The 18,253-nt window shown below is 39.2% G+C and overlaps 1 protein-coding gene across 1 annotated transcript in view; it reads left to right on the plus strand.

The window, feature by feature from the left end:
• The window catches only part of mettl15 (methyltransferase 15, mitochondrial 12S rRNA N4-cytidine), a 130,011-nt gene that overhangs the window by 66,521 nt on the left and 45,237 nt on the right, over positions 1 to 18,253 (plus strand). Inside the window, exon 2 of the mRNA XM_067994088.1 lies at positions 8,440 to 8,576. Within this exon, the coding sequence (XP_067850189.1) occupies positions 8,440 to 8,576 (137 nt within the window). The remainder of the gene's footprint in view (positions 1 to 8,439; positions 8,577 to 18,253) is intronic.

Below are 18,253 nucleotides of genomic sequence, written 5' to 3' on the forward strand. Positions count from 1 at the left end.
GGGATAATACCCGAGGAGAGGAAACTATTTACATCGTCAGCTAACATGGGGTGGGGAAGCGAAATTGGGTGGCCAGCAGTTTAGTGGGAATTGGGGCAAGAGAGAAGGAGATAGGTCTTGGAGAGGTCATGAGGGAAAATGAGAAATTAGAGGAAAACGCGGGTTCAGGGCTAAGGCAGGGGATACCTGGGGGTGGGATGGCGGGGAAGAATTTGGCTTAATGGGCAAGAGGGAGAAGCGAAGAGACATCTGAACAATGGTTTTAATCTTCGTGACAAAGAAGTCCATCTATTAGAGGTGAGAGCGGAGTGGGGTTTACGGAGATGATTGATAGTAGTGAAAAGAAGCCAGGTTATCTTTACTCTTCAGGATGATCCTGGAATAGTGGGTGGTTTTGGCAGAGTAGAGCGAGAACCAATAGCACTTGATGTGGTCCAACCAGATCTGGTAATGGATGGCTAAACCAGTGTGTGCCATATGCACCCCTTGAATTTGAAGGAATGAAGGTGGGGCCCATATCAGAAGGATTAACTCGGAGAAAGTGAAGGACTTGCTGGGGACAAGTGGATGGGATGGAGTGGTTGAGCTGCAGAAGTATTGTGATAAATGGAGGGCCAAATGCTAGGCAAATAGGATTTAGAAAGTGCACTTGTATGTGACGTGGCAAGAGTTTTTTGCAGGGATGGACACAGAAGGAAGTGGGGTTGGAAGGAGGGAGGGGGATGTGAGTGGTAAGGGTTATGAGGAAGTGGTCAGAGATGGCCTTGTCTGTCATGGTGTCTCTACTCCTTAGGAGTAGAGAGACCATGAGAGATGTCATGGTTGAGGTGATGACCGTGAACATGGGTAAGAAAGTTTGTATGGAGGAAGAGGTTTAAGGGAGCACAGGAGGTCAATGAATTCAAGGGGGAGAAGGCAAAGGGAGCTGAGATGCAGATTGAAATCACCTGAGGATGAGGAGTCGATCAGTGCAGAGGTTGTGGGTGGAAAGAAGGGAGGACTTGTATTTATCAAAAAATAATTCAAAGGATTTTTCAACAATATTGGATTCCTGAAATTCATCACTCTTAAGCAATAAATTTCTTTGTGTGGTTGTGATGAATAAATAATGTGTAAGGGTTTTCATAAAAAATAAGTACCTTACTTTTGAAAGAAAGTAGGAGGTATATTTAATAGAATTCCCCTGTGACGTGTAAAGCTGTTAAAAAAGAAGCTGCTTGATTGGAATTGTGTAGGTGGAGAAATTGCCTTCCTAACTATTGTCTGAACAATTCTAAAATATTACTTGCAGTTATTTGTATTAAAGATGCTTTGTGCTTCCAAGTGTATGTAGATAGCAAATTTAAGTTGAATTACCTTGATAGGAAACAAGTTGAACTGTGTTTCATTGAATGAAATACGTGTAGAAATTTCTGATTTTTTCTTACGCCTCTATGAAGCGTTTTGGAGTGCTTTTATTATGTTAAAGGTGCTATATAAATGTAACTTTTTGTTAAGATAAATACTGATCAATCTGGATAGTTTTCATGTAAATGACAGTCTAAATTTATTTTGTGAGGAAGGTAGCTATAGAATAGTACAAAGCTCGAAATGATTGCTAGTGATACTGGTGAATGATCGCTAATTACATTCCTCTGTTAGTTATTCTAACAAAGGTATAAACCTGTTTATTTTAAATGGGTTAATGCCTCCACTAAAATAGTAGATAAAGAAATAAATGAATAGGCTAAGTATTTGCCTACTAATATCACCAGTGGTATTCTTTCATCTATAGTCTGGATTTGTAGGTTGATCTTCTGAATGGGAGAAACAAACTGCACAGTATGACGTTTATTTTGTTAGATTCTTATTCATTTTTAAAGGGCAGAAGATGCCCTGGATACCATGTTTTTAAAGGCAGTGCTTATTTTCTAAAGTGTTACAACAGTCTCATTCAGCACTTGCTGTCATCTTTTAATGGCTTTTTCTTCTGTGTTCTCTTGGATGGCTCTCTTACTTCATTAGATAAAATAAGCAACAGTGGGTGAGCTGACTTGCTTATGCTAAAACTCTCTTTTTCAATTGAATCTTTTGTGGTTGATTTTTATGATGGAGCAATCTGCAACTTTTTGCTACCATATTTTATATTAGTTAACTCGGTTGGCAGTGCAGCTAAAAAGCACTTTTTAAGTCCAGTTTTATATAATATTTTGCAAGTTTTACTCCTTTATCCAATTTTCACAACACCCCCCTTCACTGAAAGTGGTGATTCATAAGGGCCGATTTTAACCCTACCCACAGGAGGGCAGGCAGTTAAATTTGGCCGGAGACTTACCCACCGACGTCCTGTTCCGTTCTCGCTATCTTCTATTTTAACTTGCTTTTCTGAGCAGGTGGTAAGAACGTCCGCCGCAAACCGGTGGGGATGTTAAATATGCAGATAGAATCATGGACTGGTTATAGCACAGAAGGAGGCCATTTGGCACATTGAGCCTGTGCTGGCTCTTTGTAAGAGCAATCCAGTTAGTCCCATTCCTCTGCTCTTTCCCTGTAGCCCTGCAAGTTTTTTCCCTTCAAGTATTTATCCAATTCCTTTTTGAAAGTCACAATTCAATCTGCTTCTACCACGCTTTCAGGCAGTGCATTCCAGATCATAAGAACACAGGAATTAGGAGTAGGCCATACACCCTCTTGCACTTGCTCCACCATTCAATAAGATCAACTCCACTTTCCTGCCTGATCCCCATATCCCTTGATTCCCCTAGAGTCCAAAAACCTATCTATCTCAGCCTTGAATATACTCAATGACCCAGCATCCAGAGCCCTTTGAGGTAGGGAATTCCAAAGATTCACAACCCTCTGAGTGAAGAAATTCCTCCTCATCTCAGTCTTAAATGGCTGACCCCTTATCCTAATGACTATGCCCCTGGTTCTAGACTCTCCAGCCAGGGAAACAATCTCTCAGCGTTAACCCTGTCAAACCTATGTTTCAATGAGATCACCTTTCATTCTTCTCAACTCCAGAGAGTATAGGCCCATTTTACCTAATCTCTCCTCATAGGACAACCCTCTCATCCAGGAATTAATCTAGTGAACTTTTGCTGGACTGCTTCTAAGGCAAGTATATCCTTCCTTAGATAAGGAGACCAAAACTGTGCACAATACTCCAGGTGAGGTCTCACCAAAGCCGTGTACAATTGTAGCAAGACTCCCTTACTGTTGTACTCCAACCCCCTTGCAATAAAGGCCAACATGCCATTTGCCTTCCAAATTGCTTGCTGTACCTGCATGCTAACTTTCTGTGTTTCTTGTACGAGGACACCTAAATCACTCTGAACACCAACATTTAATAGTTTCTCACCATTTAAAAAATATTCTGTTTTTCTATTCTTCCTACCCAAGTGAATAACCTCACATTTCCCCACATTATACTCCATCTGCCACTTTCTTGCTCACTCACTTAACCTCTCTATATCTCTTTGCAGACACTTTGTGTCCTCCTCACAGCTTACGTTTCCACCTACCTTTGTATCGTCAGCAAACTTGGATACATTACACTCGGTGCCTTCATCTAAGTCATTAGTATAGATTGTAAATAGCTGAGGCCCAAGCACTGATCCTTGCAGCACCCTACTAGTTACAGCCTGCCAACCTGAAAATGACCTGTTTATCCCTACGCTCTGTTTTCTGTCCGTTAACCAATCCCCTGTCCATGCTAATATATTACCCCCAATTCCATGAGCCCTTATCTTGCGTAACAACCTTTTATGTGGCACCTTATCGAATGCCTTTTGGAAATCCAAGCATACTACATCCACTGGTTCCCCTCTTTCCACCCTGCTAGTTACATCCTCAAAGAACTCTAATAAATTTGTTAAACACGATTTCCCTTTCATAAAAGTGTGTTGACTCTGCCTATTCATATGATGTTCCAAGTACCCTGTTACCACTTCCTTAATAATGGATTCCAGCATTTTCCTGAGACTGATGTTAGGCTAAATGGCATGTAGTTTCCTGTTTTCCTCTCTCCCTCCTTTCTTGAATAGCGGGGTTACAATTGGTACCTTCCAATGGACTTGGGACCATTCTAGAATCTAGGGAATTTTGGAAGATCACAACTAATGCATCCACTATCTGTGTAGCCACCTCTTTTAGAACCCTTGAATGTAGGCCATCAGGCCCAGGGGATTTGTTGGCTTTTTATCCCATTAGTTTGTCTAGTACTTCTTCTCTACTAATATTAATTGTTTTATTTTCCTCACTCTCATTAGCCCCTTGGTTCCCCACTATTTCTGGTATGTTTTTTGTGTCTTCTACTGTGAAGACAGATACAAAATGTTTGTTTAAAGTCTCTGCCATTTTCTTATTCCCCATTATAATTTCTCCTGTCTTAGCCTCTAAGGGACCAAATTTACTTTTGCTACTCTCTTCCTTTTTACATACTTGTAGAAGCTCTTATAATCTGTTTTTATATTTCTTGCGAGTTTACTCTCATATTCTATTTCCTCCCATTTTATCAATTTTTTGGTCATCCTAAATCTCTCCCAATCCTCAGGCTTATTGCTATTCTTCGCAACATTATAAGCCTCTTTTAATCTAATACCGTCCTTATCTTCCTTAGTTAGCTACAGATGGATCGCTTTTCCCGTGGTGTTTTTATTTCTAAATGGAGTGTATATTCGTTGAGAATTCTGAAATATTTCTTTAAATGCCTGCCACTGCTTATCTACCGTCATACCTTATAATCTAATTTTCCAATCTTCCTCGGGCAACTCGTCCCTCATACCTATGTAATTGGCTTTATTTAAGTTTAAGACTAACTACTTGCTGCGTAAAAAAAGTTCTTCCTCATGTTGCCTTTGGTTCTCTTGCCAATCACCTTAAATCTGTGTTCTCGACCCTTCCGCCACTGGGAACAGTTTCTCTTTATTTACTTTATCGAAACCCTTCATGATTTTGAACACTTCTGTCAAATCTCCTTTTAACCTCTCTGTTCTTAGGAGAACAATCCTAGCTTCTCCAGTATATCCACGTAACTGAAGTCCCTCATACCTGAAACCATTCTAGTAAATCTTTTCTGCACCGTCTCTGCGGCCTTCACATCCTTAAAAGTGCGGTTCCCAAAATTGGACACAATACTCCAGCTGAACAGCTATTTTATAAAAGGTTCAATGTAACTTCCTTGCTTTTGTACTCTATGCCTCTATTTATAAAGCCCAGGAGCCCATATGCTTTTTTAACCACTTTCTCAACCTGTCCTGTCACCTTCAAAAAAATTTATGCACATATATCCCCAGGTCTCTCTTGCCACACCCCTTTTAGAATTGTATCATTTAGTTTATATTGCCTCTCCTTATTCTTCCTGCCAAAATGTATCACTTCACACTTCTTTGCATTAAATTTCATCTGCCATCTGTCCGCCCATTCCAACAGCCTGTCTATGCCCTCTTGAAGTCTGTTACTATCTTCCTCACTGTTTACTACACTTCCAAGTTTTGTGTCATCTGCAAATTTTGAAATTGTGCCCTTTACATCCAAGTCATTAATCACAAAAAAGCAGTGGCCCTAGCACCGACCCCTGGGGAACACCGCAGTATACCTTCCTCCAGACTGAAAAACATCCGTTTACCACTACTCTCTGTTTCCTGTCACTTAGCCAATTTCGTATCCATTCTGCCACTGCCCACGTTTTTATTTTGCAAAAAACTATTTTTGCAATTTTAAGATATGAAATGACCATTAACCTATTCTATAAGGTATAGTAAATGGGCTAAGAGTTCACTGATCTTGTTCGTTCATGTAACACTGCAAATTAGTAAAGATTTTCAAAGTCCCTTTACTTACAAAAGTCCATAAGTGTTGGCCTGGAAAATATCAAACTGCATCAGTCCCTGTGAATACAAATTATTGCACATTATTCACAAAACTATATTTTTAGTTTATGGTGATTGCTTTAAAATGCAATGTAATTCTTGTAGAATTGGCACTGACAGCTGCATAGTTTTATTTATTATCACAAGGATTGAATGTTCAGTGCTCCAGTCCATTCACTGATTCCTCCCCTTGTAGGCCAGAATGCTCTCACTACACATTTTGCTCCACCTTTTTTTTGTAGTGGGAGGGGAATGACAAGGCCACATTGTATGAGTTGTAGTTGAACTGAAACTTAAGCTTTTGCATGAATTGACTGAGATAGCTTGCCTCAGGATTAATAATCTTCTCTTGTACCACTAGGACATACAGCAGAAATAGGATATGAGGCCCAGCATGTATTGCTGACCTCTGATATAAAGCCTTTATTTCAGGCTAAACATCAAATTATATTTATTTAAAAACATAAATTTGTATGGAAGCACGATAATGACAGTCCACTGGAACTGGTATTTGAAACAATTTCTGAAACTAAAATAACACTGTTTCAAAATTCTTAGTCCTTGTTTCAAAATTCTTAGTCCTTATTCAAATTCCTGTAACTGAATCTTGGATGAATGTAATATGGCGTGGAATTAAACAGTGGAGACAAGTGAACTGACAAAATAGGGAAAACTAGCAATCATTATACCCAGTGGAGGTAGCTTCTTGCACCTCTGGTTAAAAGCAGATGTTTCAGGATGTCTTGCAGAAAATCCAAAATTCTTCCTCAACAGGATGTTAATTAATATTTTTATCATCTAGGTGGATAGGCAGTGGAAAACATATGCCTCGCTATCTGAAGGATCTATTTACTAGTTTAAAGCAGAAATAAAGCCTTTTGGAATATTGGTCTGGCGTGGTGCCCTCTTTGACAGTTAGCTCCCATCTACTCTTTGCCAGGATGGCAAATTCATTCTACACACTGTCCTTAAAGCAAAGACAAAGGACATTCTAGCAGCCACAGTACAATTTTAAAAGTCCAGTGTGTTGGCTGAGCTAAAATTCATATGAAACAATATAATATAGAAATATTTTGGAACATGATGGAACCTGCTTTCATCACAATACTGTTTTATGTTTTGGCCAACAATAGATGTCATTTTAGCAGCAAATTGGATATCAATTTTTCTTACACTCAACACAGTATGTTACTGAGTTAGGTTCCACCTGGCAACCCATTTAATAGCTAATCTAATCCAACCTAGCTAGCTGACACAAGCAAGTTTGAGTGGCAGCAAGTTCTGAAGTTCAAATACTTCACCTTATGATTAAAAATTAATGCATTTATTCACCTGAACTTCTGGGTCAGAGTTATCAATATAAATTCGGAGGTCAGTTAATATCTAAAATGAATGAGAAATTGCAGCCAATCAAACATTTCCCGAATGAAGTATTGATTTACAATAATCAAATTATCCAAATATTACATATTAAGTATTAGGCACTAAGTTATAAAGCTAGAGAAAGGACCAGACAATTGTAAACCATTGGGGTTTCACTTTCCTGGTTTACAAGTGCCATGTGAACTTCAAAACTGACGTACTGCCCTATTATATTTTATTTTCCATAGTATAGCCATCATCAAAAGAGGTGCTGCTCAGGCTAGCCCTCTCAGGGAAATCCGTCAAATGTGCTTTTTGCAGTTAGAAATGGAAATTAATTTGTAAGAACTTGCACCTATATAGCACTGTTCATATCATCACAACATCTCAAAGTACTTCACAGACCATTACTTTTGAAGTGTAGTCACCATTATGTAGGCAAATGTGGCAACAAAGTTGCACACAGTAAGGTCTCACAAATAGCAGTAGGACAGACAGCAGATATAGGGTCTTTCTTTAATATCTCATCCAATACAATGTAATGTTCCCTCATTAGTGCACTGAAGTGCCAGCCTAGATTATGTGCTCAAGTGTTGGAGTGGTCTTGAACACACAATCTTTTGATTGAGAGGCAACAGTGCTACCAAATGAGGCAAATTGATATTTTCAACAGATGAATGTTTTGTTGGAGCACAGAACTGGAATAAAAAAAACTTAGAGAATAGCTGTTGATATTTTTAGTATTTTGCTTTTCCTTGATAATTCAATTTTTCTGGTAATTTGGATGAACCTAGTGTGAAGTGAAATTCATGACTTTTAACCTAATTTGAGACAGAAGTCTTGGGTTAAAAGAGCTCAAAACAAATTCCCAGAGATAGTAGCATTTATGCCATAATGCCAAAACCGAAAGGTGTTAATTGGCATTATGAGGGAGGTCCTGGTGGATTGGACACAGATGTCTGTTTTTAGAAAGGCGATAAAATCGACCTTGGCAACATCAAACTCATTAGTCTTGCATCAATCCTGTAATACTGTTGAGATACCACAGTATAACTCTGTAAACTGATTTCTGGGGAGTATAACGTACAATTAAATACAAATTAATTTTCAGCTGGATTTGATTTTGATTTCCTGCGTGTGGGGCACATAGTACAATGGGACATTGTTTCTTTGAAAATGTTTTCTTGTTTTAATTTATTTGACATGTTTTCACCATTTTTTTCAGATATTTTTAGATATGACATTTGGAGCTGGAGGCCATACAAAAATGATCCTTTCCCAAGCCTCTGACATCTCAGTGTTTGCTTTAGACAGAGATCCAATTGCATATGGAATTGCTAAACAGATTTCCCAGGCATATCAGTAAGTAACATACAGATGGATTTTTTTTTCGATTAAAATTTCAAGACGTGTGAATTGTGGACCATATTTTCTAACAGTGATACTAACTGTTGGTAAATTTACTAGGATTTTAAAAAATGCAAGAATGAAATGGTCTTCTAATGAATTGCTTGCTGCTGAGCAATAACGAAACTTTGTAAAGTGCTTCTAAGTATAAAGTGTTGACGGAGAAAATGGAAATGAGGAGAATTGTGATAATTTGAAATACTAGTCAATCTTGCAAGTACAGTGATTTTGAATCTTACAAAAACATGACCTATTGTACTAGTTTTAGGACCTAGTTTAGGTTGTGATGGTGTGTTTTGAGTGCTGAATTACTGTAGTACTTTGCAGACTAATTGTCTTTTGGTCTTTTACTGAATGTTACAAGAATGAACTGTAATTTTGTTATTTGTAGTAAAGATAGGCTGATATTAAATGTTGTGTTGGGGACTACAATAATGTTGTTCTAGTCTGCTGTAACTTGTTTTCCTCCTTCGGTTACCTACAAAGTAACCTTTTTGATGAAGAGGCCTTAATAATTTAATGCCTATAGCCAACATTAAGAAACTTTGTTTGAAGGAAGAGATATGCACACCAGATAATCTCCTCTTCAGATAACCCTTCTGAGCCTTGGGGCAGCGTAAGTGCAAATGTCAAGGTGCCAGGACTAGTTAAGAGTACTAGACTGTGGTGGTGTAGGTTTCGACCATCCTGCACTAATATTTTCTGCTCAAAAGGGCAGGTACGTAGATGGCAGCATGTGATAACATTATCCAAAATTTCTGTTACCAGAAATAAAGCATTATTTGAAATATTTGCAGTTTCATTTAACCCTGGTTCCTCTACCCAATAGTTGTTGCAGTTTTTCACTTGTGCAGGATATGAACCTTTATCAACACACTTGATTTGCTGTTCAACTTGCATCCTTCTACTTGAATCTGACATATTGCTGGATATATTACAGGAGTTAAGTATCCCGTACAGATATTATTTTTAACCTGCCTAATTTCTCACTTTGATGTGATTGCTACAGTCACGACGAAGGTTCCTGGTTTGATCCTTGGTCCGTGTTGAATTAGTGGTCTGAACCAGGGTTAACAGGACTGGGGTGTCACCTCCACTTCAGCCATCAAACAGGAGAGCATATGTTGTGTTGTGCTGTGCTGCTTCATCACTTGCGTGAAGAACATTGCCTGTACATTTGGTTTTCTTTCACTTTATTTTTGCCTGTCACCTCTGTTGTTGTCTCCTTTCAGCCTTGTAATGCTCCTCTTTCGTCTAATTTTACTTTGATGCCATTTCCACTCCCATGAGGGTGTTTCCTTCACACAGCCAAATCAGTACCAGGAACTACTATGATCAGGATAATTATGACTTCAGGAAATTGAGTGCAAATTTCACTTTCATTCATGCCAGTGCAAAACCAGCTTCTAACCATTCAAGTGTGGAAGTCCGAAGAGGACAGGATTGGGCTTGACGTTTATAAAGCATAGTCTGTGAAAAATGTATTTTTGGGCAGCTGGATACCATGAAACTTTACTGCAACAAGAAGTTAAGGGAAGGGAGAAAATTAGGAAAAGAACTTTTTTTTGAAATGCTGAATAATGAAGTAGCATCCCAAGTGAACTTTGAAAATCCCTATGATTGAAACGCTTTTTTTTCTGTATTGCAGTGAAACTTTAACACTTACAATTTTACCACGGAATCAAAAGTTTATGTTTTAAAATTAACTTTGACAAAGCTGAAAGTGTTTATAGTTCCTTTAAATATTAAACATTCTCGTATACAATGTAACTTATGCTGTTGTTAAAGGGCAGAGACTGCATCCAAGAAAAGAAAGGACATTTAAGGAGCAATTATTTGCTGTTCACATTAAAAGAGTCCGTTCTTCCATGTGGTGGTAGTATGTTGATTTGACGAATCGCCGCTGCATTCAAATGTAAGCATTGTACCCTATTAACTGCTATGGTAAATATCATAGATCTACAGGCTGTGGCGTCGCAAATGTTTGAAGAATGATGCCTTTTTTCATTACTCCTCCTTTGACTTAAAAATATTAAACACTCTGTTGTGCAACTCCAACGGCTGAAATAACTTATGATCAAGGTGCCACAAGAGAAGGTTGCAGAAAAACTAGAGGTCACGTATATCCTTATAATTTAAAAAAAAAATAGCCTCAAAGTCCGTTAGTATTGTCTAGTCAAAAGACCTTAAGATTTGTTACAATGCTGATGTCACACTACGTTATTTTTGTTTCAGTTGCTGAAAAATTTTCTGAGTAAAGCATCTTCATGCTTCTCCTGCTGTTGTCTTCCAATAATTGCATCTGTTTAACATTTCATCTAAAATAACTATTCATCCAGCACTTCCAGCAATGCAGTACTCCCTCAACAATGCATTGAAGTGTCAACCTATAATACATGCACTTTTTGGTCCACAGGGAGCATTACTGAAGTATGCATGCAAGCTATTCTAAGCAGCAGTCAGCACAGGGTCACTCATTCTGTACAAGGAGGCTGTAAGATTCATTCTGCTTTAGGTTAGGTCTAATACAGACATTTCCATGTCTGTCAGACATATTTTAGAAAAGTGATGTCATGCCCGTTGTGAGATTCCTAGTCATTTTATTTTATCTTATCTATCACAATAAATGCATAAGACATAAGGATATCAGGAACATTTGCATGAACATAAGAACATAAGAAATAGGAGCAGGAGTAGGCCAATCGGCCCCTCGAGCCTGCTTCGCCATTCAATAAGATCATGGCTGATCTGATCCCAACCACAAAACTAAAGAACACACGAAGTAGGAGCAGGACCCGGCCACTCAGCCCCTGGGCCCTCTCCGCCACCCACAGGGCATTGACCGATCCGAACTCAGCTTCATGTCCAATTTCCTGCCCGCTCCCCATAACCCCTAATTCCCTTTACTTCTAGAAAACTGTCTATTTCTGTTTTAAATTTATCTAGTGATGTAGCTTCCACAGCTTCCTGGGGCAGCAAATTCCACAGACCTACCACCCTCTGAGTGAAGAAGTTTCTCCTCATCTCAGTTTTGAAAGAGCAGCCCCTTATTCTAAGATTATGCCCCCTAGTTCTAGTTTCACCCATCTTTGGGAACATCCTTACTGAAATACTGAGAAGTAATGAAAAATACCTCTGAATGTACTGTACGACTTTCATAATCAGTTTTGTCAAAACTATAGAGTCTACAATTCATTTCTATAGCACTTCTAGACCACAGTGGAAAATAAATATCATGATATCCTTATTGCTGCTGCTGAGCATATTCTCATAATGCATTTTCATTACAGCCTTGCCTTCTGCAACAATACTGTAAGGTTAATGAAGTGACGCTGCTGCCTTTGAAGTCAGAGACCCAACTGATGCAGTAACATTGAAGTGACAATGTAAAATGCTGCTGCTGGCTGCCATTTTTACTGGCTGTGGACAGATTACAGTTTTCAACTTGTGTAGTTTATGACACACATGCTATGTTTTTTTAAAAAAGGAGGTTCCACTGTACCAGTAACCAAGACTCCTACAGAACTGCTTCTGCTTGAACATTAATAATTTGCTGTAATAATTTTTCTCCTGAAAATAACGCAAATTGTTCCCAATAACTGCATGTTTAACATTTCATCTAAAATAACTATTCATCCAGCACTTCCAGCAACGCAGTTCTCCCTCAACAATGCACTGAAGTGTCAACCTGTCATACGTGCTCAAATCCTAGCCTTCTTTACTCACTCCCAGGCTGCACAAACTCTGACTGATGCCCCCCTCCTACTAAGTTCCTTCCGATCTAACCCTCTGTTCTACCATCTCCCTTAACTGCCCATGTTACAGTTCCTCTGCACGAGCCCTTCCTTGCTCCGATCTCCAACCATGATACGGTGCCTCCAATCTTCCTGTGTACCTTAGATCTTAAATAAAAAGTAAGATACAGATGCTGAGTACATCAGTAAAGGACCATGCGACAGCTGCACAGAGACATTGGAGAATATAAAAGAGAGGAGACGGGGGAGGAAGAAACTTGCAGATAATGTGAAAGACAAAATCTGAGTGAGTGAGGCAGATGCTTCAAAGAGAAAAGTGTGTCATAACTATAAAGAGGGAGATTGCAAAACAAAAACTGGAGTGACAGACATTTAAGAGGAAAGACAAAGAGAGCTAGTTTGTGAACGTATATAATTTTTCTTGTCTATGAGTAATGCCACAGCTATAATATATGTTGCATATTACAAGGTATAATGTTCCAGTTATAAAATGGCACTGACCAATGCTACAAGATCAGCTGGTGTATTATATTAAAAAAAAGTCATATCCTCACACACAAGAATAACCAGGATCTACTGAAGTACTTAGAAGTTTTGTATGAAAACTACAGGAATGTATTTAACTAACAAACTTTCAAGTAATTTGAAGGAACTCTTGTCAGGGACATAGTAATAAAAGAATGCAGTTTGGATAATTTTATGTTAACTAAGATGAAAGAATATAAACACCTATCATGTCTGTCTAATATACAAAAGTATTTCACATGTAATGCTTCACTTATGTCGACAAATATGGCAGTCATTTTGTGCAAATGAAAGGTCCTATAAACAGCAATGGAATGAATGAACATTAGTTTGTTTCCAACAGTGGTGGTTGAGGAAGGAAGGTTGGTCAGGACATCATGAGAACTCCATGCTCTTCTTTAAATGGTGGTTTGGGATATTTAATGTACACCTGAACCAATGAAATGGGCAGATACGCCCAAGTCATAGAGTCATAGAGTTATACAGCACGGATAGAGGCCCTTCGGCCCATCGTGTCCGCGCCGGCCATCAAGCCCTGTCTACTCTAATCCCATATTCCAGCATTTGGTCCGTAGCCTTGTGTGCTATGGCATTTCAAGTGCTCATCCAAATGCTTCTTGAATGTTGTGAGTGTTCCTGCCTCCACAACCCTTTCAGGCAGTGAGTTCCAGACTCCAACCACCCTCTGGGTGAAAAAGTTCTTTCTCAAATCCCCTCTAAACCTCCCGCCTTTTACCTTGAATCTATGTCCCCTTGTTATAGAACCCTCAATGAAGGGAAAAAGCTCCTTAGTATCCATCCTATCTGTGCCCCTCATAATTTTGTACACCTCAATCATGTCCCCCCTCAGCCTCCTCTGCTCCAAGGAAAACAAACCCAATCTTCCCAGTCTCTCTTCATAGCTGAAGCGCTCCAGCCCTGGTAACATCCTGGTGAATCTCCTCTGCACCCTCTCCAAAGCGATCACATCCTTCCTGTAGTGTGGCGACCAGAACTGCACACAGTACTCCAGCTGTGGCCTAACCAGTGTTTTATACAGCTCCATCATAACCTCCTTGCTCTTATATTCTATGCCTCGGCTAATAAAGGCAAGTATCCCATATGCCTTCTTTACCACCTTATCTACCTGTTCCGCCGCCTTCAGGGATCTGTGAACTTGCACACCAAGATCCCTCTGACCCTCTGTCTTGCCTAGGGTCCTCCCATTCATTGTGTATTCCCTTGCCTTGTTAGTCCCTCCAAAGTGCATCACCTCGCACTTTTCCGGGTTAAATTCCATTTGCCACTGTTCCGCCCATCTGACCAACCCATCTATATCGTCCTGCAGACTGAGGCTATCCTCCTCGCTATTTACCACCCTACCAATTTTTGTATCATCAGCGAACTTACTGATCATACCTTTTACATTCATATCCAAGTCATTAATGTAGACCACAAACAGCAAGGGACCCAGCACCGATCCCTGTGGTACCCCACTGGCCACAGGCTTCCAGTCACAAAAACAACCTTCGACCATCACCCTCTGCCTTCTGCCACTAAGCCAGTTTTGTATCCAAAGTGCCAAGGCACCCTGGATTCCATGGGCTCGTACCTTCTTGACCAGTCTCCTGTGGGGGACTTTATCGAAGGCCTTACTGAAATCCATGTATACCACATCCACTGCGTTACCCTCATCCACACGCCTAGTCACTCCCTCAAAAAATTCAATCAAATTAGTCAGACATGATCTTCCCTTGACAAAGCCATGTTGACTATCCCTGATTAATCCTTGCTTCTCCAAGTGGAGACTAATTTTGTCCTTCAGAATTTTTTCCAATAATTTTCCTACCACTGATGCTAGGCTCACTGGCCTGTAGTTCCCCGGTTTTTCCCTACTCCCCTTCTTGAATAATGGTACTACATTAGCGGTTCTCCAGTCCTCTGGCACATCCCCTGTGGCCAGAGAGGTTCTGAATATATTTGTTAGAGCCCCCGCAATCTCCTCCTTTGCCTCACACAGTAGCCTGGGATACATTTCGTCCGGGCCTGGGGATTTATCCATTTTTAGGCCTGCTAAAACCGCCAATACCTCCTCCCGCTCGATGTTAATATATTCGAGTATATCACAGTCCCCCTGCCGTATTTCTATGTCTACATCGTCCTTCTCCATAGTGAAAACAGATGCAAAAAATTAATTTAGAACCCCTCCTACATCTGCCGGCTCCACACACAGATTGCCATTTTTGTCCCTAATGGGCCCTATTTTTTCCCTAGTCATCCTCTTACCCTTAATATACTTATAAAACATCTTAGGATTTTCCTTTATTTTGCTCGCCAGTGTTATTTCATGGCCCCTCCTTGATCTCCTAATTTCTTTTTTAAGTATCCCCCTGCACTTTTTGTACTCCTCTAGGGCTTCCTCCGTCTTTAGCCTTTTGTATCTGCCAAAAGCCCTCCTTTTTTTCCTAATCCATTCTCGTATATCCCCTGACATCCAAGGTTCCCTCGAGTTCTTGGAACCACCCTTGACCTTTACGGGAACATGTTGCCATTGTATGGTCTCAATCTCCCTTCTGAAAGACTCCCATTGCTCCGATGCGGATTTTCCTACAAGCAGCTGATCCCAGTCCATTTTGGCCAGATCCTGCCTTATCCTATTAAAATCGGCCTTCCCCCAATTTAGAACCTTTATTTCCGGCCCCTCCCTATCCTTTTCCATGACCACCTTAAATCTCACCGAATTATGGTCACTGTCACCAAAGTCATATTTCCGCACAGCACCTCCAACGTTGCAACACTCAGTGCTGCATTGAAATTGTGAATCCAGATTATGTAAACTACAATAAATCTTTAAAGGGTTACAGAATCTGGGTAGTATATATCTTTCAGAAGTTGCCATATATTATTGCTTTAACCAAAGAAAATCTGCATCCAATGAAAGGTTAAAAAAATCAATTTATTTGCTTGAATGTTGGCTTGATATAAATTTTTCTTATTTATTAAGTTTTTATACTTGATCAACTTAATTGACTGACTTCATTAAAACTAACCATTTCCTACTACATCTCCAAACTTGAATAGATGCACTCATGTTATTGGATTTTTTGACGTACTTATCTCCCATGATAAACTTCCAGAAGTACAACAAGCTACTTATTTGTGCATTGAGCCAATGATTTACAGTGTTCCATATCAGTTCTTGCGTCAGCTTTTTATTTCTAAATAATTTCCAACAGGTCACTGGTGGGGCTTGAAATTGATTATTGCATTAGCTCTAATGCTCATGCAGTGCAAGTGACACTGATAATCAGAGATCAGAAATTCAGTAATCTGACTTTCAGTTTCGGAACTGGCCAAATCTTTTTGAAGGAAGGGCTAGAAAAAGTTATGCTACTTTTTGGGATTAGGAAGGTGGAAGCCTTTTAAGTGTCTTTTTTGGGGATGATGGCTAGAGAAAAATGTTTGAAACATATGTTTAAAATGTTAACTGAAGAATATCTTGGAAATGGGAAATAAGATTCAGAGAGTGAAGGAATGAAGTTTCTCTATTGATGAAAAATTGCAGTTAAAATATGATTATTTAACAAAAAAAAAATTATTAACAGCAATATAACTATTCAACTTCACAGTTACTTTTATAGTTGCATCTAGTCAAAAAACATGGTATACTTCACATTCTAGTGTCATCTTTTTTTTAATTGAATTGTTTGCTGAATGAAACTATTGAGTACCAGCATTTGCAACTTCTATATTTTGGAGCAAAATATGAATCTTATTTCTAAATGATATTTTTTTAATAATGGGCCTCCTATACAGTTACTGAGTGAATGTTTAGCTTTATGATACACTGCAAAAATTATTTATATCTGAAGCAACTTGTCTCAATATGTTGTTTAGAATATTTTAATTCTGCAGACAAATGTTTCCAACGAGAGTTGAACACTGCTTCACATGGCTACACGCAACAGTAAAGCAACTTCCAGGCTTATAATGCTCTCCAGTTTAAAAAAAAATAAGTTTCAACACACTTTTATTTCATTAATTTAAAAACAACATTATAAATAACAATGAAATGTGAAGATTGGAATTGTAATGGAGAACCTCTCACTTGCTTCCTTCTTCATGGATTAATCTTTTTTCCCTACGATTATGCAATGTGTATTCTTATTTTAATTTTTAACCAAGCAACTCCTGTCCACATTGTAATGTTGTTCAGCAACGAAAATATCTGGTAACATTTTCAATCACTTTAAACATTATTTCTCCAGAAGGTGTGTGTAACTGAGAATTTGGTCTGGTTTACTTAGTTACAGATAGCTAGGGTATCAGAATAGTAATATTCTAGTACAGTGTATATAGAAATAACTAGAACTCGTAAGATCGCAAAACAATTATAGATGCGGAAGGCCTTTTGGCCCATCTTAGTCCATCCATCCAGAATGGCTATATAGTGCCTCAATTGCAGCATACAATTGTTTCTTCAATGATTCCACAGTTTGCATCTCCACTACTTTATCTGGGAGTTCATTCCGTGTGTTGAAGAACAATTTTCTGATATCAGTCCTAAATTTGCTGGAGGAAAAGCCCAAATTTCTCCAGCCTTTCCCCATAACTCAGACCTCTAACTTCCTCTCTCAATCTAGGGACTACAGGTGAAGATTTGAATTGTTTTCATTATGGCATTAATAAGGATAACTGGTAAATCCAGCTTTATCTGGTGTGGGAGACAATTGAGAGATCTGCTACAAAGCAGATTGGGGCCTCTGTTACGGTGAGGTAGAATATGACTGCTCAAGCTGTGTCATTTCTTAAAGCACCAAGGCTCTAGATGACAACCTACTTCTTATCTGCGGAGGCTGAATTTCAAAAAGAGAGCAGGACTATACCAAAGATGGATAATCTAACTTCACACTCCTTTAGTTCCTGCCTCCCCACCCCCCAATTTACCTACTCTTCTGATGGTGAAACCTCACGCTAGGTTATGGTTTCGGAGGTTGTGAAAGCTGTCAGCAACCTGGCATGAGGGAGTGTCCTTCAAGTTTAATCTCCGACAGTGAATGTTGCAAGTCAACATAATCTGCATCCACAAATGCAATTTCCAATAGAAGTTACATAAGAACATAAGAAATAGGAGCAGGAGTAGGCCAATCGGCCCCTCGAGCCTGCTTCGCCATTCAATAAGATCATGGCTGATCTGATCCTAACCTCAAATCTAAATTCATGTCCAATTTCCTGCCCGCTCCCCGTAACCCCTAATTCCCTTTACTTCTAGGAAACTGTCTATTTCTGTTTTAAATTTATTTAATGATGTAGCTTCCACAGCTTCCTGGGGCAGCAAATTCCACAGACCTACCACCCTCTGAGTGAAGAAGT

This window comes from Heptranchias perlo, chromosome 12 (assembly GCF_035084215.1).
Source record: "Heptranchias perlo isolate sHepPer1 chromosome 12, sHepPer1.hap1, whole genome shotgun sequence".
Taxonomy (NCBI): Eukaryota; Metazoa; Chordata; class Chondrichthyes; order Hexanchiformes; family Hexanchidae; genus Heptranchias; species Heptranchias perlo.